We start from the raw sequence: 24,265 nt of genomic DNA on the forward strand, positions 1-24,265 counted from the left end.
AGCCAAAGGTACTTTGTAGGAGCATTATTAAGTAGCATTGAACAGCAAACCACATTAAGACAGATGGCCAAAAGCAGAGGAACAGCTTCAAGATAGATAGATAGTGACGCAGAAAGGTCTGTGGTAGTAGAGGGAAAACAGATGTGTGAGAGGCCACAATTAGAAAAATCCAGAAATCTTAGAGTGTTGTTGGGCTGGAAGAGATCATGGGGATAGGAAAGGGCTAGACCACCAGGGATTTGTTCACAAAGATGCTGCATATCGCTGCATGATCAGCTCCCTCCCAAAGAATAGTCATACTGGACTTGCAAATGTAATGCTGTTTCTCCCTCCACAGATATTTCCAGGCATACTGAATTTCTCCACCACCTTCTGTTTTATATCAGTCTCCTCCTTGCACTTTAACCTATATATGTAGTTAATCAAATCATTGCTCACTTCAATTTCCCATGATGGCACATTCTTCAATTTAAAGGGAAGGTGATGGGCCTTGTGGTATTATCAGTGGACCTCTGGTTAATCCAGAGACCCAACTAATGGTCGAATCCTGTCACAGCAGATGGTGGAATTTGAATTCAATAAAAGTCTGGAATTAAGAGCCTAGTGATAATGATCATTGTTATTCGTCTTATGATAACCATGAAACCATTGCCAATTGTCTGGAAAAACCCATCTGGTTCACTAATATCCTTTAGGGAAGGAAACTGCTGCCCTTACTTGGTCTGGCCTACATGTGACTCCAAACCAATATAGGTGACTCTTGACCTCAGTTAGGGGTGGGCAATAAATGCTGATCTAGCCGTGGATGCCATTGTCCTCTGAATGAATACAAAAAATAAACCTCGGATTTGTCTACCCATTTTACTGTGAAAAGTGATGAACAGGATTGTTCATCAATCTAGTTGGAGGGGGCAGGAATGTGCAAGGCTGTCTAATTAAGAGTTTCTTCCTCACACAAAGCATGTAAAAGCCAAAGCTCCCACTCCCACCCAGCTCCTACTGCATCCAGTGTTGTAGCCTAACTGCCTGTCTGCCATTATTAGCCAACAGTCCAATGTGTGTCAACACAGGTGTGATCCCAATATTCACTTCCTGTGAAAAACACAAGAGTGACATTTTTATTAATTAGACCATCGCAATAATTAGCAGACTCTTAGTTAAGCAGAATAGCCTCTTTTTCATGAAAGGGGTAGTTTTCATACTCAGATTTTTCAGATGCATTCGAATGCATCCTTCTACACACGGTTTGGTGACAGTGTCCCTATCTCTGAGCCAAAAGGTATGGGTCCCACCTGCTTCAGAGGCATGTAATAACAGCAATGAACAGGCTGATTAAAACAAAAATCCACTCTTACCAAATCAACATTGGAAATTTAGTTTTGAATAAATTGTTTGACAATTGTTTAACCAAAATGAAAATAATGACTAATGTCATCCATTAGGGCAGATGCTTTTTTTCTAGTGTATTGTGACATTGGATGCTTTCCACTTATTGCTTTGTTCAGAGTGTGGAAAGTTGACTGTCTCTAAGACTAAATACTGTTCCTTAACATTTGACTCCACTTGTCATATTTCAGCGTAGAAAACAAATATATAATATTTATTTAAGCCATTAGTTTTACATTCAAACCTACTTCGCACCATTATGATCATAGAAGTATTCACACTTTCAGTGTCTCTTCTATGTCTGTTTCATTTTTAGTCACTCAATCAATTTTCAAACTTGTTCAACTCTTTGAGGAATAGCTACATGCACTCCCATTGGGTATTTACATTGTTTATTCATCTATCTAATAGGAAGAAACAAGAAGTGAGGATCCGATTTAGCCACACAATTTGGAGCAAAATACAGAAAGTCTGAAATCTTTAAATAGTACAGTCCATAAAATCCTCTTTCAAGTCCTCAGTTTTCTCAGCATCATGTTTCGTCCTTACCTGGTCTGACCTATGTGTGACTTAAGATCCACAGCAATGTGGTTGACTCTTAACTGCCCCTGGGCAATTAGGGATGGGCAATAAATGCTGGCCTAGCCAGTGACCCCTCATCCCATGAATGAATAAAAAAAAGCACACAACCTGAACTTCTACATTGCCACCTGAGACAGCACCCCAAACCTCCCACAACATCACTGCGTGAACCCCATTATAGCTCAATCCCAGATCCATAAATTGAAACAATAACCAAAGTTACATTTCAAGGTGTATAACTAAATGCTGATAGAGAAACCATAAAATAATATTGCAAATAGAACAATTGTTTGATGTCCCAACACAATAATTTCTAAATCATAGGTCAGTAACATAACTGCAAAATGATACACCAATACTGTAAAATGTTATAGTGTTAATTTATGGATTAGAAACTGGACGGAATAACGACATTCGAGTTGCTGTACATAGTTAAGATGTTCTTTGCACTTTTTAATTTGCACTGTGAAAAGGTAGAGGTTATTAATCATTCTCACTGATGATGTGGTTTTCTATGATGATGTAAAGTTACTTCCAATGCCATAGTGCAATCATACCATATATCAAATTAAAATAATTCAATACTCTAATATTGATGCCTGATTTCATCTCTCTGGTAGACAAATACGTAGTCTAAGATTATGGCTTGATTCATAAAGGGAGTCAAGATTTAAATGATCTACAGACTTATTTGCTCGTACTTGCACTCTAGATGGCGCTGTTTTGAAGACTATAGGATGAAAACAATCGACTGACTACCAGATTAAATACTGGAGGGTGAGATCATTTCCATGGATCTCTGAAAAATCATGTCAGCATTATCAACACAACTTCTAATGATTTTGAAATGGACTGGAAAAAAACTTCAGGGATACCTTTGGAGCTAGTTAAGGCGTCAGAACCAAAACCCAGAAAACAACGTGATTGACTTGATCAGAGCAACAAGGAGACCATGAATTATTCTGTGGAACATAGAGCCTTCATCAAACATAGTTGGAAGATATGTCATCAAAGGCAAAGAAAGCTGCGTAGAACAATAAACATAATGACCTTGAAGAAAGCAGAGGATATCCAGATGATTGTTGACACATGATATGAAATGCCTCTATGAGATGTTGCGAACCACCTGTAGCCTCCTGACTGAAGATGCCAGTCTCTCATTAGTGTTGTTGGTCATACCGTATTAACTGACATAGCTACATTTTGGGTAGCTGGACATTTTAAGAGTCTACTTAACCAGACATCTTGCAAAGAAAATAAATCATAAATCTAGTCTGTTGGTCATATCTGTTGCTGTAAAAGCTCTTTTTGCTTGAGATCATTAAAGCAATAAAACTCATCAGTAGTATCTGGTTCAAATGCTGTGATTGCGGAGACATATCAAGCAGGAGGACACCAACCAACTCAATCTTTGATCATTTGCAGTTTTAAAAAATCATGGGTTATCCATTTATTCATACACAGGAGCAATAGGTATCTTTGTAAAAATCATAGAGAAATTTCCTTTCTTGTCATCGGAGGGAACAGTTTTGCTAGGACCTTTTTAAACATCAAGCATTTAGCTGAGAAATTATTGCCTGACAAGCAAGTGTGGATTGTGGAAAAGCAAAGAAAATACTGATATGGTCTTCACCGTGAGACAACTTCAAGAAAGGTTGCAAATAAATCACTGGACCTTTGCCATATCTTTGCTGATCTTACAAAAATATTTGACACAGTCAACAGAGAGGGCCTCTGCAAACTTCTGGTCAGCGTTGGCTGACTCGAACGGGTTAATCTGATGACCCAACAGTTCCATGATGTCCAGAATCTTTCCTGTCTGCAACGGAGTTAAATAGAGTTGCATTTGAGCTCCCATCCTACTTGGTTTGTTTCCATGCTTGCTTATTCCAGGAGCAAACTGAATAGAGGAGTGATTGTTTCAGATTGAATGGCATATGTACAATTTCCACCATCTATGATCAAAAACTCATTCTTCTGAAAAGAATTGCTTAGGAGTTCTTCCTACCTATTGATTGTGCAGTGGGCACACACACAAAAGAGGACCTTCAAGTATTTTTTAGACATTCATAAGAAATTTGGTACCGTCATGAATCTGAAGAAGACAGAAGTTAGATCTGAGGCAAGTTGCTGGAAACCTTATGTGCCATTCAATATTGCCATTGAACATACTACCTGCAATTGACAGGGCCATCTGCTGATGAAACACCATATCACACACTGCATTCTTAGATTATGAAGTGATGCATAGATTTTTATTACACCTGGTAGTGTCATTGGAAGGTTCCGTGTGTGGTAGCGCAATTAAAAGACTATTAAAATGTTAGAAGAAGTTAAGGTCTAGAGGCAATCATTTGGTATCTTACGACATATTTGCGATAGTTAGAGCACAAGCAATCACCAAACTTAGAAAGTCTGTCATCTTCACCCCAGAAAGGCAGTGAGACTTAGACCACAGTCCAGAATTACATTGAGTAAGATCATAAATGCCAAGCGGAGACAGTGATAGTAAATTGACAGCCATGATGGGCTGGTCACTGAGCCCAAATAAATGATGCGAAATACCAAAGAAGGTGAAGGCTGTAAATGCTTTTGTGAAAATCCGTTCAAAAGATAAAAGGATTTCCGAAAGACCAATCTGAAGTAATGTGCCATCTCAACTGGTGTGAGCAGCCTTCATGCTTGTGACTTGGAACCGGCAGCAGAAAATCACTGATTGCGCTAGACAGCCTGAAGCAAGATGTAGCTCACTAGCCGAAGGTTTTCGACAGGAAATGAGATGATGTGTAATTTGGGTATATTTAAAGGAGACCTTTTTGAAGATGCTTAGAATGGTTCATATTTATAGTGCAACAGCCCTTATCCGTAATGGATATGGAACACGGAAAGTTGTGCGCATGCAGTCACCACACTGATCATCAAACAAAATCTGTGTAGCCACTGTGAAATTGGAGACATAAAAATCATCAATGTATATGTGCTACCTAAGGTACCGTCATCAATCTGAAGAAGACTGAAGTTAGATCTCAGACAAGTGTGTTGGAAAATCTTACGTGCCATTCAATATTACCGTTGAACATACTACCTCCAGTGTACAACCCCATCTACTGAGGAAGCCCCATATCAAACACTGCACTCTTAGATTATGAACTGATTTATAGATTTTTATGATGAATCTATTTTGAACATTACCTGTTACTACTTATCCTGAAGTCCATGTTGGCGATTTTCACCAACCTTTATACATCACGAATATATAATTCGGAAGATAGTGCAGATGATGAGTGACTGTCTTCATTTGGCGATTGCTATCTCTTCCCTGTCACCTAGCAACCAGGGTGTCATACTCATGCAAATGGAGGAAAGATTACAATCTGTATCCCTGCTTTGTCTCTTTGGATGGTGAAAGGCCTCTTTTCCATGCATCGCAAAGATCCTTTCTTGCTTGCAACACAGCTAATGTCAGCTGACCTTGATCCACTTTGAAATCGAGCATCCTCTGATTACATCCTGACTTGTACCAGAGATAAGGGCGGTAAGCAGACCGGTTTTGAGGTAAAGCTAAGAAATATCTTGGACTCAAGTTCATTAAAAACCTCTGGGATGCTGACTTCATTCCAATAAAATGTTTGATTTCACACGTAACATGAACAAATAGGATAATATTTACACTGAATTTCAGTGTATTTTTGAAAATTCCTCAGAACATATAAAATAATAAAACATACCACTTGATCCCCGTTTACTGCTGAAATTAGTTGATTCCAAACTTGGAGAGAGAGAGAGAGAGAGAGAGAGAGAGCTCTCTTTACTGTAGCAGACATCTATTTCCGGATTACTAGAAGTTCGAGATGGTTTTCCTTCTTAACTGAACAGGGAGCTAAAGTCCAATTTCCTGACCCCTTCACTGGCTCTCTCTGTCCAGGATGAGCTGAAATCAAAATAACCACATCATCCAACGTGTGAGATTAGCCATTAGGCTCTCTTTGATCCATTCATTATTCAATAGAAACTTGTGTGTTTTCCAGATTTAACCTCATGTTGAGTTGAATTGAGAAATAATTTGGCTGAAATCAGTCAATAAATCTGCAATGTGGATAGGTTTGGTACAAATAGAAATGGAAAGTTGATTAACTGTAGTGTAGGTAGTTTTTATTTATTCATTCACGGGATGTAGGTGTCATTGGCTAGACCAGCACTTATTGCCTGTTCCTAATTCCCTTTTGAGAAGGAAATGTGCTCAGCTGCTTTCTTGAACCACTTCAGTTCATGTGCTGTAGGGGAGACAATGGCCTAAACTATGAAACCAGAGACCAAGGTAATGTTCTGGGAATCTGGGTTCAAACCCTGCCATGGCAGATGGTGAAATTTGAATCCAAGAGTCTAATGATGATTATGAAACTGTTGCCAATTGTTGGAAAAAAAAACATCTGGTTCAAATATGCCCTTTAGGGAAGGTATCTGTCATCCTTACTTGGTCTGGCCTACATGTGACTCTAGACCCACAGCAATGGTTGACTGCTCTCTGAACAATTAGGGATGAGTAGTAAATGCAGGTCCAGCCAGTGATGCACACATCCCATGAATGAATAAAAAAGTTGTTAAACGCGCAGTGCTGTTAGTTCAGTTTCTAGTCAATGGTAACCCCAAGGATGTAATGTAGTGGGGATTCAGTGATCGTAATGTCCATAGATGTCATGGGTAAAGATTCCCTCTTGTTGAAGATACACTTTCCAAAATGCTTAACCCTCATGCTTCTCCGATATGGTGTTCATAATGGAGGAGTACTGCATCATCAGTTGAGGGGTGGGCAGGGGAGTAGTTGTGGGTGGTTGCTAATCAATTTCCTTGCCCATGTTTGAGTTAATGCTAGTAGACTTCATGGATTCCAGTGCCACTTGTTGCTTGGTTTTCTTGTCCAGTGATATTACCCCCAAACCACTCTCTCACATGCACAATACACGTGACACAGTTTGAAGAAAAGGCATATTTTCTCAGATGAGGAATTGGAGTGAGGTTTTGAAGGTTGAACTTGTTTCTTTGGGAAATAAGTAACTTTGTGGAAAAATATTAGAAGATTTCTGATTGTTTACTGTGACAAAACATTCATAAAATGGTAGCTGTTAGCTTTGCATTGTACTGTGTGGGCTGTAAAGTAGTGGACTTAATTTTGAGGGATTTCTGATCATATAGATGATGAAGATTAGTAGCTGATGCTGAGGGATATGATGAGAATGTGAATATATAGAGAATATGAATAGAGAGAAAGCATATAGTATCCTTTATTAATAGATGTTAAGAGTAAAGGACAAAGAGATTATGAAAACTATGTTTAAACACTAGCTCAGTCTTATCTGAAATACTTGCCCAGTTCCCCAAAACACTTTAGGAAATATGTGAAGGCAAGAGAGAGCATGCAGGAGAGGTTGACAAGAATTGTTCCAGAGATTAGGAACTTTAGCCACATGGGTAGATTGGAGAAGTTGGGACTGTTATCCTTGGAGAATAGAAGGTTGACTGGAGATTTGATATATGTGTTCAAAATCCTGAGGGGCCTAGGCAGAATTTTCAGGAAATAGCTTCCTATTGATGGAGGGATCAAGAATCAGAGGACATTGATTTAAGCTAATTGGCAAAAGTAGCAATGGAGTCACAAGGAGAAACTTGTATATATATATTGAGTGATTGGGATCTGGAACTCACTGCCTGAGATTATGGTGGATGCAAGGTTCTATCGATGCATTCAAGAGGGAATTGGATTATTATCTGAAAAAGGTTGATATGCACGGTAACGGGGAGAAGATGGGGTACCAAGGTCCCAAATGGCAGACTGGATTTAAAAAAGTATACCCATGGGATCCACAGGTATCTATGTATTAAATTGGCCCAGTAGCAGGACAGAGTAATGGTTGCCAAGTGTTCTTGCAACTGGAAGACTGCTTCTAGTGGCATTCCGCAGGGCTCAATACTTGGTCTCCTGCTTTGTGTGGTATTCATTAATGGTATAGATTAAACAATGGAGCATGATCAAGAAGCTTGCAGTTTACACAAAACATTAGCTGTATTATTGATATTGAGAGGAATAGTTGTAGACTGCAGGAAGATGTCAGTGAACTGGTCTGGTGGCTAGAAATGGAATTTGATCCACGAAGTTGGAGGTGATGACTTTGTGGACATGAACAAGGCAAATGAATCCTTGATTAATGGGAGAATACCGAGAGATCTTGGAGTACGTGTTCACAGGTCATAGAAAGTAGCTGGTCAGGTTGATACAGCAGTTAAGAAGTTATATGGAATTCTTGTACAAAAACAGTGTTCTGGAGAAACATAGCAGGCCTGGCAGCATCTGTAGAGAGAAAACAGTGAGTGTTTCTAGTTCAGTAGTCCTTTGTCAGAACTTAGTCTGAGAAAGGGTCACAGGATTTGAAACATTAACTCTGTTTTCTCTCTGCTGCCAGACCTGTTGAGTTTCTCCAGCACTTTGTAAGTTTGGTTCAGATTTCCAGCATCTGTGATGCTTTGTGCTTATTCGCATAGAATTCTTTGCTTTCTTAGCCAAGGTATAGAATATAAATATATAGCGAGGTAATGTAGGAATTGTGTAAATTGTTACTATTGCCAGGGTCCAGAGGAAATTTACAAGCAGGTTTCCAGGACAGGAGAACTGAAGCTATGAGGAACAGTTGCATCAACTGGGATTGTTCCCCTTGGAACAGAGACTGAGACGTAATTTGATTGAAGTGCACAAAATTTTGGATAAAGTGGGTAGGAGGAGCACTTTACGCCAGCAGTGTGCGCTCAGTACTAGCCTGCATAAATTTAAAGAGGTTGGTAGAAAGATTGGAGGGGTGATGAGGAAAAAGATTTCACCCAGAAGTAGTGGGATCTATTGTGAAGGTAGTTAGAGAGATAGATGGGTCTGGTGTGAGGGTGGGTTTGACAGGTTGAAGTCATTGAGAAAACCATTAAACTTGTCTGATCTCTGTTAACCTAGATTTATGGATTTGTTTTCACACAGGAACTATTGGGAAATTCAAGTGAGCCACTTTCATTCATAGTGTTCATCCCTGAATGGAGGAATCCTCCAACACCAGCTCTGGTCCGAATGGAGGAGAGCAAGTTTAAACGGCATCAAATCATAGTACCAGCCTATGAGCATGAGTACAGGAGTGGGTCACAGCACATCTGCAAAAAGTAAGACTTACCGCATCACCAGGTCATGGCTTAACTGATGTATGTATATCTGATTGATAAGCTGCATCGATCTTCTGTGGGCTGAGGGTGGGGAGTTACAGAGGGGGTGGCGTCATAGTGACAGGGTGTGTTTCACAGATTGGGGAAGTCACTGGGTGGGAGCGTGTATCACTGGGTGGGAGGGTGTGTCACAGGGTTGGGGAAAGTCACGGGTAGGGGGTAATTATAGATGGGAAGCTGTTTATTATGAAGAAGCTGATTTGAGGTGAGAGCTCAAACCATATTTTGTTCATTTGCAGGGAGGATATCTACTATAAAGCTGTGCATTCTACAGCTCTCATCTTCCTGCAGAATGATGCTGGCTTTACAAAATGGGAGCCCATGCCTGATCGGGTCCAGCAACTGATGGCAGCCTTCAAATTGACAGGAAAGTCGTCTTCATCCTCCTCCTCATCCTCGTCATCCTCATTGTCAACTGGCGAGAAAGACCAGGAACAGGGTCGGGACCAAAGCAGCAACACTGTGCGTCACTGAACTGAGACTAAATGTGTTTGCAAGTTAGAGGTCGCACAGAGCAGTTAGTACTGTGTGTGTGATTTTAAACAGGTGGACTTGATACAAGCTGCAAACCATTGTTGTCACCAGCAAGAAAATGTATATAATGTACAGTGTCTTTCAAAACAGACTCAGAGTTCTGGGTTCTTAATGTTTCTGTTTGTTATTTTTCTTTTACTGAAGTGTTTAGGGGAGAGAAGCAGAATATGTCTGTAATATATTCTATGGAAACATTTCGTAACAGAATACCATGTCAGTTTTATCAGCTTTCTTATTTTTTTGAGATTATGCAATTCTGCCTAATATTTTTTTAAACTTTGCGAATAGTGGCTGCAGACATTTTCCATTTTAACACAGGAATTTCTTTTCAATGCAAAGAATTAAGTGTAAGTGTACAAACTGATGGATAGGAATTGATTGGTGGAAGAAGTGTTGCTTCTTGTTGACCTGTGTAGACTGTATCTCCAAATTGTTCAAAGGAGCTTCACGCACTGAACATTTGAATGTACAGCATCCAGTGCAGCCCTTGCATTTAACCCTTCTCTGGCACAGGGGTGTTAGATGACCTCCTGTTACATGAAAAAAACAGGGAGATGGAATAACAGAGATGAGCTCTCTGTGGAGAATAGGGGGCATGGGCTCCTTCTGAGCTGTCTTCAGTCAGATTTGGGATTTGTTCAGCACCCAGATTCTTGTCTATGTGGTTAGCTTCATTGATGATTTCAATAATAAGGTCTGTTAACTGTGCAGCAAACTGTGGAGGCCAGGCATTTGAGTGGGCTAAATGAAATCCCTCTGCCAGCAATGAACTTTCAGTGATCATTACAGAATAACTAGGATTCAGTACTGTTCTCAGCCAGGCCAGCCGGAAAAGTGTTAAATACATGGTTGCTTCACTTGGGAAGTATAGCTCAATAAGTTGCCCTGTGATAAAGGAAATGAGAGTGTACTTACACCTGCAAGGATTGATTTCCAGGACTTTGGGTTTTTGATTGTTGCCACGCTGACAGACTGCGAAGAGAAACTGTTGTCAAAATGGTCGTGCAGCACTGATTGCTGACAGTGCTCAGTTCACGAGGCACCTCTTGATGGGGTCAGCTGGGCTCAGAATTGTGAGTAATGGTCCAGTGTTGTGCTGCAGACTGAGCACAGAACTCTTGCTGTCAGACATGGAGATCTGGCTTATCTGGGCAAGGCTGTCATCCAAGCAACTTCTTGACCGTTTTATCAATTCACAACATCACGTTGAGATTATTTCTAACTTACGGAGTCCACAGAACCTCATAGGTTTGATAAGCAGCTTCTTATTACAAAGCTTTCAAACAGCAACTGTGCAAAATGAAGGTCTGAGTGTGCTTGTAGTTAATGTTTGTTAATGTATCTGCCAAAAGGGATTGTCAGACTTGATGATGAAGAGTTGACTGTGCTGCAATGAAATTCTTTAAAAGAATATTATATACACAAAATGCTGGAAATGCTTAGCAGTTCGGGCAGCATTTGTTGAGATAGAAGTAGAGTTGATGTTTCAGGTCTGTAGCCCTTTGTCAGAACTGGAAAATGTATGAACCAATGAAGGGTCATATACCTGAAATATTAACTCTGTTCCTTTCCCCATAGATGCTGCTTATTTGCCATTTTTTTCACATATCCAGCATTCACAGTATTTTGTGTTGGCTTTATAGCATCGTTCATGACTAAGTTATGGAATATAATTTTCAATGCCAACACACATCCAATCTGTTAGTGTAAACTGTGGTTCACTATAACTTTATTGTAGAATTGCCATTGTGTTGCGTGAGATTATCTTGTCACCCTATCGCTTTTGTTCCATCAACCATACAAAGAAACACTTTGGTTAGTTTGTATTCTATTGTAATTTGTATTTATGAGATAACAACCACGTATTCCTCAGAACGTAGTTTAGGGTTTTGGTAACAAACTCCATCAGTCAGGGTCTGAAGTGTGGGACGCCCTTAAACTCATTTGTAAAGCCTGATGTGTACCCTACAGTTACACTCGGTCTAAACAGAGACCCAATCTACATTCATTCTGCTGGTGCCCTGCCTGGAGTGGCTATGGTTTCATGTTAGTTCCCTTGCTTTGCTGTTCAGTGTAAAGATGAAAATTCCCAAAGATGGAGATAGTTCTCTTTCTGACTCTATGGACTGGAGTTTACACTCCCCTATAGTAGATCTAAAGGAGGAGGGGCTCCTTAAACCCAGCAGGTACCTTCTCACCAATTACCCACTCACTCACCCACCTGTCTGAAATCTTTATGCAGAGTCTCCACCAATCCTTGGGCCTGTTGAGATGTTTGATTGTGTCCAATAGCTGCATAAGGGCCCTATTCTCACCCTCACACTGGTTATTCTACCATTAGCCAATTAACACGTGTCCCAATGTTTGAGAACATTGCAGCAATCATAGCTTTCCTTAAAACCAACCTGTATGTATATATACATATATATATATATGTATCTAAACACACACATTATAACCCAGAAAACCTTCTCAAACCACATTGTTTGCTTTCTTTCTAATGTTCTAAAAGTTTTCTTTCCAGTCTATTGTCTCATAAGTTTGTTTATCTTTTTCTAATAGTTATCTCTTTCTGTGATGTCAGTGACTTATGCTACAACCAGTGCATTGAGTGCTGTTCAAAAGGCATCTTGTACTCACCATTCAAACCTATCTTGTCTTTATCTAGTTTCCTGCTGATTTGTGTGCAGTCACTCCATTATTGTCTTCCTGCAGATCACTTCTGGTTACTGACACATCACAGCAGCTGAATCACTTTGTTTGCTTCCTCATGTCTCTAACAGATTCCAGCTCTTACCTTTGGTATCTCAATAGGTTGATGTCTTAGGCCTCACTGTGTCCTTAAATGGGATTTTCCATTATTGAACTTGCACCAGGATGCCCACTTCATCGTCAGAAATTCCAATAATTTTAAATTCCAAATCCATCCATAAATTCCATCTCAACTAATTCTCTAACAGTGGCCCCTCGTTTTTGACTCCCCAAACAGGAGCAACCTTCTTTCAGCAATTATCTTCTCAAGCTCTTTAAGAATTATGTTTCAATGTGATCATCTTTTCTGATAAACTCCTGAGAATTAAGTCCCTACCTATAAATCTTTCCTCATAGGAAATCTCAACTCCAGAATCAGTATCGTAACGATTACATTGTCTCCAAGGAGACCCCCAAGTACACAGTGGTCTCGTGTAATTGCAGTAAGTCTTCTTCGCATTAACAGTCCAATTCGTTTGTATTAAGGGATAACATACCATTTACAATCCAAATTTCTTGCTGTGTTTACCTACTGACGTTCAGTAATTCATGTATATGTCCATCTAAATACCAACATGTCCTGGTCCTCTCTATCCAAACTATGTAAAAAGGTAATCGTTATGTGCCCCATCTCAGTCTATGTTCAGTGATATCACTTTGTGACTTATCCGTCATATGTTTTCAGGTTCCTGCTTCTCTCACTGAGTTCAGGTCTTTGCTCTTTCCCCTGTGTTCTTGAGTTCACTGCTGTCAATGTATTCTTGAGTCTTTACTGTTCTCACTGAGTTCGCAAGTCTCCACTGCTGTCAGTGGTCTTGAGTTTCCATTGTTTTCGTTGGGTTTTCTAGTTTCCACTGCTCTCATTCTGTTTTTACGTCTTCTATTTCTGTTGTGCTCTTAGGGCTGCCTTCTTCTTGCTGTTTTCTTACATCTGCTCTCATTGTGTTTCAAGTCTCCACTGCCCTCACTGTATTATTGAATTACCACTGCTCTTACCACGTTCTCAAGTGTTCTTAGTGCAACTCGCACTGTATCCTTGAATTTCCACTTTTTTTGCTGTGTTTTCACTATTACTCTTGTTCTCAAGTCTTTTTCCACACTATGATGTTCGAGTCTCTTCTGCTCTCACTATTCTCAGCTCTCCAATATTCTTATTGTTTTTGAGAGTCTCTGCTGCTCCCAATGTGGTCCTGAGTTTCCACTCTCTCACTGTAACTAAGTCTTCACACTCTTACTGTTCCTGAGTCTCTATTGTTCTCACTGTTCTTGGGTCTCCATTGTTCTCACTGGCTTCTAGAGTGTCCCTGAACTTCAAGCTTCACTCTTTTCACTGTGTTCTTAATTCTCACTGCAGTCAGTGTGTTCTTAATGCTGTCACTGCATTCTCAGTTCTCAATGCTCCTCACAGTCTCCTTTCATTGTGTTCTGAATAGTCACTGTGTTCTGAAGTTTCCTCTGCAAATACTCAGTTTTAGAGTCTCTCCCAGCCTTGTGTTCTTTTTGGTTACCTGTTTTTGGTCTTTTCTGGTCTTTTTTATGCTCACTGTTAACTTTCTGTGATACCTCTACAAGTCCATTTCTTCACCTGAATGCAAGACTTTACCAGCATCTCATCATTCAGTGAAGACTGCATTTTTCAACTGTCTTTCCAAACTTGGCAGTGTCACATTATACTCCATCTGCCATGCTTTTATCCACTCATCCAACCTGTCTATCTCATTGCAGCTTACTTTTCCACCTAACTTTATCTTGTCAGCAATCCCTGACTCTCTATCTTCTGCCCCTGACTGGTTTGGCTCAGGATGTGAGGCTGTTTGGATAATTGTTGATGAGTGACATTGTCTGCTTACCAAGACCTTCACTGTGTGCACATGCTGTTGGGTTTTGTCTTCAAATTCTTTCTGGTTTTATGTGAAGTTCCAAAAGGGATACAGCCTCCAGAGCATTTCTGAAGTTGTAATGGCTACAACCTTGCACTGACGGCATATATCTCAATGTTTTTGTGTATCTCGGAATCACACTTATTACTGAGCATGCATCGAAATAGAGATAATGCAGACCTGAGGTTGAACTGAGCCTGTGCAGTCATGTTTTGCCTAACCCTGAGGTTGGACGTTGTGATTGGGATTGCGCAGTCCTGCACTGTGGTAGTGTGTACAGAATAATCAGGATCTCCAAATTCTGGAGTGAGGCAGTGATTGAGATCTCCCAGTCCTGGAGTGAGGCAGTGATTGGGATCTCCCAGTCCTGGAGTGAGGCAGTGATTGCGATCTCCCAATCCTGGAGGGAGGCAGTGATTGGGAACCTCCTAGTCCTGGAGTGAGGCAGTGATTGGGAGTCTCCCAGTACTGGAGTGAAGCAGTGATGGGAATCTACCATTCCTGGAGTGAGGCAGTGATTGGGAATCTCCTAGTCCTGGAGTGAGGCAGTGATTGAGATCTCCTTGTCCTGGATTGAGGCAGTGATTGCGATCTCCCAATCCTGGAGGGAGGCAGTGATTGGGAATCTCCCAGTCCTGGAATGACACAGTGATTGGGAATCTCCTAGTCCTGGAGTCAGGCAGTGATTGGGAATCTCCTATTCCTGGAGTGACACATTGATTGGAAACCTCCCAGTCCTGGAGTGAGACAGGATTGGAATCTCCCAATCCTGGAGTGAGGGAGTGATTGGGAATCTCCCAGTCCTGGAGTGACACAGTGATTGGGAATCTCCTAGTCCTGGAGTGAGGCAGTGATTGGGATCTCCCAATCCTGGAGTAAGGCAGTGATTTGGCGTCTCCCAATCCTGGAGTGAGGCAATGATTGGAAATTTCCCAATCCTGGAGTGAGGCAGTGATTGGGAATTTCCCAATCCTGGCGTGAGGCAGTGATTGGGAATTTCCCATTCCTGGAGTGAGGCAGTGATTGGGAATCTCCCAGTCCTGGCGTGAGGCAGTGATTGGGAATTTCCCATTCCTGGAGTGATGCAGTGTTTGGGAATCTCCTAGTCCTGGAGTGACGCAGTGAATGAAATCTCCCAGTCCTGGAGTGAGGCAATGATTGGAATCTCCCAGTCCTGGAGTGGAGCAGTGATTGGGAATCTCCTAGTCCTGGAGTGAGGCAGTGATTGGGAGTCTCCCAAATCTTGGAAAGAGGCGGTGGTTGGGAATCTCCCAGTCCTGGCGTGAGACAGTGATTGGGAATCTCCCAGTCCTGGAGTGAGGCAGTGATGGGAATCTCCTACTCCTGGAGTGAGGCAGTGATGGGAATCTCCCAGTCCTGGAGTGAGGCAGTGATTGGGATCTCCCAGTCCTGGAATGAGACAGTGATGGGAATCCCCTAGCCCTGGAGTTAGACAATGATGAGGAACACCCACTCCAAGAGTGAGGCAGTGTCTACGGAGTGTTCAGGATCTCCCAGTCCTGGAGTGAGGTAGTATCACAGCAGTAATACCCAACACTAACTCTATGCTTCTGAATCCCAACTTAATTGCATGTGGTCAGACTGTGTGGGATTGTAGTGGTCAGATAGTGAAAGACTCAGTTCAACCATGGCCTCTCCTCACCTGTTTTACCTGTAGTGTTTATTTTTGTATTTATTTTGTTACTCTTTTTAAATTGTATTTTAAGAAGTACAGATTTAAGTATATGTGCTGCCTAACTGGTAAATAGATTGATGGTGCTTTGTGGTCAGATTTGGGATCATACTGAGATATTGTCACACAGTGCAATCCTGGCAGTACACCAGGCCTCTTGTTTTCTATTAACACTAGTGAATGTCATGTGAACCCACATCTAATTGATCTACTTTGTAAAGTCATGTCCAATGATCCAGTTTTTCTAAGTAACACATACAGATCAGATTCCCATGTTGGTTTCAAGCTCTTTACTTATGGAAGGAAAATTTCAAGACCGGAATTAAAAATGTACTCAGATTAGAATTGTCTTATTTCTTTGAAATGGAGAACGACAAAAATAATTCAGGGCCGTTAACGCATCTCACTGGAACCAAATAGTTTGCCAATGTATGAGAAACACTGATAATATGTACAGTTCAGCTGTGAGCTCACCCAGCTCCAGGGCCACTCTGTGTTGCGATTCGGTTTGCAGGAGTTCAACTCTGGAAATCACTCTGTGCTGGGTTTCATCTTTGAGAATTACTCCAGTTTCCAGGACCACTCTGTGCTGGAGTTCCGTTCTCAGGGTCACTGTGTGTTGAAGATCAGTTGTCTCGCATTATTTTGCCTCTGATTGACAGTTCACATTTTACCAGTTTCCTATGCCTGCAGCCTGTGGCTAGCAACGGTAGGTCCATGGTAAGTGAAGAAAACTCCGATGATGTTAGATTTGTACAATCCATCTGATCCTCTATGGGAAGCTTCTGGAGTTGTATAGAATCCCCATCTAAATAGTTTTCACAGTGAGGCTCTGCAGACACTTTTGGGGAGGAAGATTCATTCGAACAGGGACGTACCTGGGGAGAAACCTTGAAATATTGAGTTTAGCTTCCACCTTGGAATCATTATACAGCATTATGGCATAGTGGTGGTGCCCCTTCCTCCAGGCCAGGAGGCTTAAATTCACTAATGTCCTTTAGGGAAGGAAACTGCCTTTCTTACCTGGTCTGGCCTACGTGTGACTCCAGACTCCCAGCAATGTGGTTGTCTCTTAAACTACTCTCTGGGCAATTAGGGATGGGCAATAAATGCTGGCCTAAAGTGAGGACTGCAGATGCTGTAGATCATAGTCGAAATTGTGGTGCTGGAAAAGGACAGCAGGTCAGGCAGCATCCGAGGAGCAGGACAATCGATATTTTGGGCATAAGCCCTTCATCAGGATTCTCATTCTCATTCTGCTGCTCCTCGGATGCAGCCTGACCTGCTGTGCTTTTCCAACACCATACTCTAGTCAACAACACCCTCATCCTGTGAATGGATTAAAAATAAGTCCCATCTGCTCCAGGGGTGTGTAATAGCATCTCTAAACAGGTTGATTAGAAAGTATCTACCTGCTGTTAATGACAGAACTCTTAACTAAGGCCATTGTACAAAATCCTCACCATCAAGAGGTGCTGGGGATTGAGATTCTCCAAAAGACAATCCAAACTCCATTACAGTGAAAATTAGTCAAAACCGATATCCCATGATTTCAATGGAAACCCTCAGCTAATTTCAGAGCCCACAGGATCTTCTATGGTCACAGTCACAGATGATCAATCCCTGACCTTGTGTGACACTACTTATGGAATTCATTAGAGCACAGAGAAAGCACATAAATTACTGCATTAATAGCTGCACAGGAACAGGAGATGGTCTCTCAGCCACTAAAGCCATTACGCTGGTCCGTGAGAACATGGCTACTCTGTACCATTTATTCACCTTGGTTCCTTAATCCTTCAGCCCTTGACTAACAAAAATCTATCAATCTTCGTTATTAGAATGTCACTTGATTCCCAGACTTAGCGGCTTTTTTTGTGGAGACTTTTCTGGATTCCCACCACTCTTTGATGACACCTTTCTGACATCACCACTGAAGGACCTGGCTCTAAGCTTCTGCCCCCTTGTCTTACGCTCCTGCCCATGGACAGAGTTACTCGGAAGTGACCCACCTATCACAGTTATTGCACAGTTTAGAACTTTGCAGATTATGCAAAACTTGGAAGTATTCTGAACTGTGACAGCAGTGTTGAATCTTGAAAGGACATCAACAAGTTTGAGGGACGGATGGACAAATGGCAGATGGAGTTGAATGTGGAGTAGTGAGAGGTGATACATACTGGTTTGATGAACACAAGGATTCTGTATTGAATAAAGGGGACTTTTCGGAAGTGTTGGATCACATGGACTTGGGTGTATATATACCTAAATCATTAAAGGTGGCAGGATGGATAGAGAGAGAGGGGTTAATAAAGGCTGCAGTATCCAAAGCTTTATGAGGAAGGGAATAGAATACAATAAATTTAATAAGAGACTTGTTAGAGATCAGTTGGAGTACCGTGCCCAGTTCTGGCAGCTGGACTTTAGGAAGGATGTGAAGGCATTGAAGAAAGTGTAGAAAAGATTCCTGAGAATGGTTCTAGGGATGTGGAACTTCAGTTACCTAAAAGATTAAAGTGGTTAGGACTGTTTCATTTGGAGAAAAGAGGTGTTTAACAACATGAGGTGTCTGGACAGTGTAGATAGGCTGTAAGATTAAAAACATGAGGGGACAGATTTAAAGTGTTTGGTAAAAGAAGCAAAGGTAACATGAGAAGATGTCATGTAGCAGGTGGAATGCACTGCCTGAGAGTGTGGTGGAGAATGGTTTGATTGGGATGTTCAAAAGATAAATATACTCCTATCTGAAAATGACTGTGTAAGAGAATGGCACAAAGTAAATTTCTCATTTGGGGACAGAGGGTGTGACCTATCAGATACATAAAATATTTGCACTTCTAATTTCACTCTCAAGCCATTGGAAACTTTTCATGTTCAATTTCAAAATTGAGATACTAGTACAGGCAATTCACAGCATTCAGGAATTCATTCAGAATAAAATAGGAAAACTCTATGTCGGTCATGTTACTGGACTTGACCTTTTGTAAGCAACTTGTTCAAAGATGCTATTGCACAACTCTGGAGTAGTTGGATCTTGAAGCCAGGCCTCTTGGCCCAGAGATAAGGATAATGTGACTTGACTAATACTATGAATTCACATTGCAGTTGGTGCAATTTAAATTCAATTAATCACGAAGTCAGGAATAAAAACTGCTCGTCCCTGTAATTATGATCATGAAATAACTAGATTGTTGCAACAAATTTGGGTTGATTAATGTCTTTTAGAGAAACAAACCTGTATCCTCACCGATGTGGCCTACATATAACTCCAGACCAACAGGAGTGTGGTTGACTCCTAGTTGTCCTCTGAAATGGCCTTGTGAACCATGCAGTTGTATAAAACCACTGGAGAATAGTCAAATAGAAATAAAATCGAAAGGACAACTTGACATGAATCAAGGCACCAAATGTGAGAACAGTACACCCCTCTTTGTTGACCCTGCAAAGATTAATTCTGTAACTTCTGGGGACTCGTGAAAAGATTGAGCCAGCTGTCTCATAAGGTGCACAGCAGTCTGAACTGGATACACAGAATCACAACTTACAAAGTCCTAGACCCCACGGTCACCATCCTTGGAAATATCCTGTCCACTGGCAGGGCAAACCCAATGGAGGTGGCACACTGTGGTATATAGTTGGGAGGAAGTTTCCCTGGGAGTCCTCAGCATTGACCATTAAGTCTCATGGCATCAAGTCAAACACAGTCAAGGAAATCTCCTAATTGCTACGTACTACCCGCAGCTGATGAATCAGTACTCCATGTTGAACAGCACTTGGAGGAAGCACTGAGGGTGGCAAATTCAATCTTTATTTCCAAGAGTAGTTCCGAAAGGACATACCCTATAGACTGAGTCTGTGGCAGGTGATGAGGGAACCAACAAGAGAAACAATATACTTGACCTCATCCTTACCAATCTGCCAGGTGCAGATGTGTCTGTTCATGGCAATACTGGTCAGAACACAGTCCTTGTGGAGATGAAGTCCTGCCTTCACATTGAGAGTATCCTCCATCGTGTTGTGTGGCACTACCATAGTGCTAAATAGGATTGATTTTTAAATGATCCACCATCTTGAGACAAGGCATCCATGAGGCGCTGTGGGCCATCAGCAGCAGCAGAATCGCACGTCAACACAATCCTCCATATCCTCCACTCAACCATTACCAACAAACTGGGAGATGAACTCTGGTTCAATGAAGAGTGCAGCAGCAGAGAACAGTGAGGACAGGAAGGAGAGATCACATCCAGAGTAAGGAAAAACCTGAGTGAGTAAAGAGTAAGGGGACTTTTCTGGAAATGTGAGAATTCGGTACAGATGGGAAGAGATGCTTTATGCTTGGTTTTTTAGGTTCATAGTTCTTAAGGTCTTTTCGAATAAGATAAATTAAAGCCCAATATCAAAGGCCCAGCAGAGTGACATCGCAGGAAAACTAAGTTTATTGGTTATAATAGCTGCTAATTTGACTATTACAGGTTAAATTAGAAGATTAGAATCCCTAGAGTGTGGGAACAGGCCATTCAGTCCAACAAGTCCACACTGGCCCTCGGAAGAGTAACCCACCCAGACCCATTCCCCTAACCTATATATCCCTCTGACTAATGCACCTAACACTATGGGCAATTTAGCCTAACCTGCACATCTTTGGGCTGTGGGAGGAAACTGGAGCACCCAGAGGAAACCCACACAGACAATGTGCAAACTCCACACAGACAGTCATCTGAGGCGGGAATCGAACTCAGGTCCCTGGAGCTGTGAGACAGCAGTGCTAACCACTGAGCCATCCCTTTCAGTTACTTTCAGATGAAAGTAAATAGGGAGAAATATTTACAGATCACAACCTAAATGACCAGTAGGAGATTTTCTTTTAAAAATTAAGAACTAAATAAATAGAGATTTAGGGTCAGACAATGAGTTATACCTGCATGATGTAGGAGCTGGTGGACTGCGTTGTGGTTCATAATGACCACATCTGTAGCAATTGTCGGTAACTTGAGGAAATGTGGCTCAGAGTTGATGAACTGGAATCTGACCTTTGAACACTCTGACACATCAGGGAGGGGAAAGTTATTTCAGGAGACAGTTACACCCCTTAGACTGACTACCTCGAATTTGTTCAGTGGTCAGGGACAGCAGGGTGTGAATATGACCGAGGCAGGTAGAGGGTTCAAGAATGTCGTGAACATTTACAAGAAATAGGAGCAGGAGTAGGCCATCTGACCCCAGGAGCCTGCTCCATCATTCAATAAGATCATGGCTGATCTTTTTGTGGACTCCCACTTACCTGCTCACTCTCACTTACTCTTAATTCATTCACTGTTCAAAAACCTTATCTGCCTTTGCTTAAGATTCAACAAGGAAGCCTCAACTGCTTCACTGGGCAGGGAATTCCACAGATCCACAACCCTCTGGGTGAAGACGTTCCTCCTCAACTCAGGCCTAAATCTCCTCCCCCTTCTTTTGAGGCTATGCCCCGTAGTCCTAGTTCCACCCACCAACAGAAATAACCTTCCTGTTTGTATTTAACTATTCCCTTCATCATTTTATATGTTTCTTTAAGATCCCCCCTCATTCTTCTAAATTCCAATGGGTATGGTGCCAGTGCATTCAATCTTTCGCCATAAATCAACCCTCTCCAGATTCAATCCAGTGAACCTCCTCTGCACTCCCTCCAGTCCCAGTAAATCCTTTCTCAAGGAAGGAGATGAAAACTGTACACAGTGCTCCAGGTGTGGCCTCACCAGCACCCTATACAGCTGCAGCAGAACTTCCCTGCTTTTAAACTCCATCCCTCCAGCAATGAAGTATAATATTCTATTTGTCTTCATAATTACCTACTGCACCTGCAAACCTTTTTGTGATCCATGCACAAGGATGCCTAGGTGCCTTCACACAGCAGACTGCTGCAATTTTTCACTATTTAAATAATAGCCAATTTTGCTGTTATTCCTGCAAAAATGGATGACCTCACACTAAGTAACATTGTACTTCATCTGCCAGACCCTTGCCCACTTAACCTATCTATAATCCCTCTGCAGACTTTCAGTGTTCTATGCACCTCTGCGAACACTGACAGACACTTGGTTCTCAACTCTAAATCACCAATGTAAATTGTAAACAATGTTATGAAGATGTAAGGGGTACTGTACCTTTAGGAGAATTGAAAGACTTGGCAAGCACACAGAGTACTGGAAAATTTACAATGTAACATTTGGTCCAGCAGCTAGCAGTACCTAGGGGTTGCTATGAGACAAAACAAATTCAAATCCGACCAATCAATTTAAATTATGTCCCAAGATACTAAACTCCAATCAAGTTTAAATGTAGTGTTTTGACAATACAATGAAACATCCTGAAATGATCTGATGCTTTGGGGTATAAAACTGAAAAAAAAATTGAACAGTTGGAGGAGAACTGCCAAGCCACCAACATATGCAGATTACCTGCAGAATTGCTCTCTTAAAGATACCCTTATTTATTTTTCTGTGAAACAGAAAACCTAAGAAGAAGAAAAGAAGACAGAGGAAGATACAAAGAGAAGATTCGTCAGCTGGCTGGGTTTGAGATTTAAATTTTTTGGTAAATCTTAAATCGGGGGTTTTATCGGACCAGTATTGAGGAAGGGAAAGTAAAATTTAGAGAAAGGAGTTGTAAATAGTTGCTAGTTAATTATTTTTACTTTAACTAGTGACTTTGGGGATAGTTCTTAGCCTCTTGAATTTTCACAGATTACCACACAGGTAAATCTTTTCTGTGTTGCTGGATTAAATTAGCAGGGGAAGTTTACCCAGTCTGGGGGCTCGTTGTTGGGATTTGGACTGGTTTGGACAGATTTGAACAGATTTGGGGCTACGAAAAACCCCAGCAGATTTAAACAGTTGCAGGTTAGTGTCCTAGATCTTTATATAACATGTAGGTGAGACAATTTATTTAATTTTGGTGACTTGTGGTTGATTAAAAGTGAGAGAAATGGCTCTTAAATTTGCTAAAGAGGTTCTAGGGTTTGAAGATGATTCTCAAATTTGCCAAGAAAGTTTAGAAGGAAAGAAAAAGGCCATACTTTTAGAATTAGCAAATAAGTTAAATTTGGGTTTAACCAAGGACAAAAGTAAAGCTGAAATTGTAAAGGGGTTACTGAAACACTTTGGTGTGTCAGAGAAACAGACAAGTGCAGTAGAGGTAGAAAAAATTAAATTGTAATTGAGGAAAATGGAGTTAGAAGATAAACAGAGAGGAAAGAGAAACAAGGTTCTTAGCTGAGGAAAGAGAGAAAGAAGAAAGGAGGAGAGAGAGGGAGAAGAAAGGGAGAGAGAAGGAGAGAGGGAAGAAAGGGAGAGACAAAAAGAGAAAGAAATTGAACTTGAGAAGTTACAACTTTGTCAGCAAAGTGAAGTTAACAGGATGGAAATTAGAAAAGAAATATATTCAAATATGTCAAAACTCTGCCACATTTTGATGAGAAAGATGTTGAAGTCTTCTTTATTTCATTTGAAACATTGGCTAGGCATTTGGAGTGGTCCGAAGATTTATCAGTAATGCTAGTTCAGACAAAACTGGTAGGCAGAGTTAGTGAGGTATTTGCCGTGCTATCAAATGAGGGGTCAAGAGATTATGAAGAGGTTAAACAGACTATTTGAAGTGCTTATGATTGGTACCAGAAGCATATAGCAGTTCAGAAACACAAAGAAGGAACCAGGTCAGACTTATGTTGAGTTTGAAAGAAGTAAGCATTATCATTTTGATAGATGGATGCTTGTTTTAAAAATAGATAAGACATTTGAGGCTCTACAAGAGATGACTCTGTTGGAGGAGTTTAAAAACTCACTTCCTGAGAGGATAAGAATTTATATGGAGGAACAGAATGTTGAGGAAGTGAGAAGGGCAGCAGAATTAGCCGATGAGTACATGTTGGTGCATAAGACAAGCTTCCGGCCAGAAGTTCATCCTGTGAGGGATAGAAGTTGGGAGAAGGGGAGATCCTACATTTTGAAACCAAACGTAGAGCGCACTGTTAAGAGTTTACCACAGGTTAAAAAAGAAGCCCAAGAGGGTGGACAGGACGTGAAAGGCCCCAGGTGTTTCCACTGTAGTAAAGTGGGACACGTAAAGTCACAGCGCTGGTCATTAAAGAAAGGCACTGAGGGAAAAGATGTGGTAAATGAAGCTAAGCCAGTGGCATTAGTGAAGG

The 24,265-nt window shown here is 41.2% G+C and overlaps 1 protein-coding gene across 6 annotated transcripts in view; it reads left to right on the forward strand.

The window, feature by feature from the left end:
- The window catches only part of pcif1 (phosphorylated CTD interacting factor 1), a 120,072-nt gene extending 103,647 nt beyond the window's left edge, over positions 1–16,425 (forward strand). For 3 of the 6 annotated variants that reach the window (XM_072556866.1, XM_072556867.1, XM_072556869.1), the window contains exons 15-16: positions 8,987–9,162; positions 9,462–16,425. In XM_072556866.1, coding sequence (XP_072412967.1) covers positions 8,987–9,162; positions 9,462–9,696 — 411 coding nt within the window. In that variant the 3' untranslated portion in view covers positions 9,697–16,425. Of the gene's footprint in view, positions 1–2,680; positions 5,504–8,986; positions 9,163–9,461 lie in introns of those variants that run through there. The other 3 variants (XR_011954615.1, XR_011954616.1, XM_072556868.1) reach the window with 3 other exon arrangements.
- Positions 16,426–24,265: the final 7,840 nt, after the last annotated feature.

Source organism: Chiloscyllium punctatum, chromosome 37, assembly GCF_047496795.1.
Source record: "Chiloscyllium punctatum isolate Juve2018m chromosome 37, sChiPun1.3, whole genome shotgun sequence".
NCBI lineage: Eukaryota > Metazoa > Chordata > Chondrichthyes > Orectolobiformes > Hemiscylliidae > Chiloscyllium > Chiloscyllium punctatum.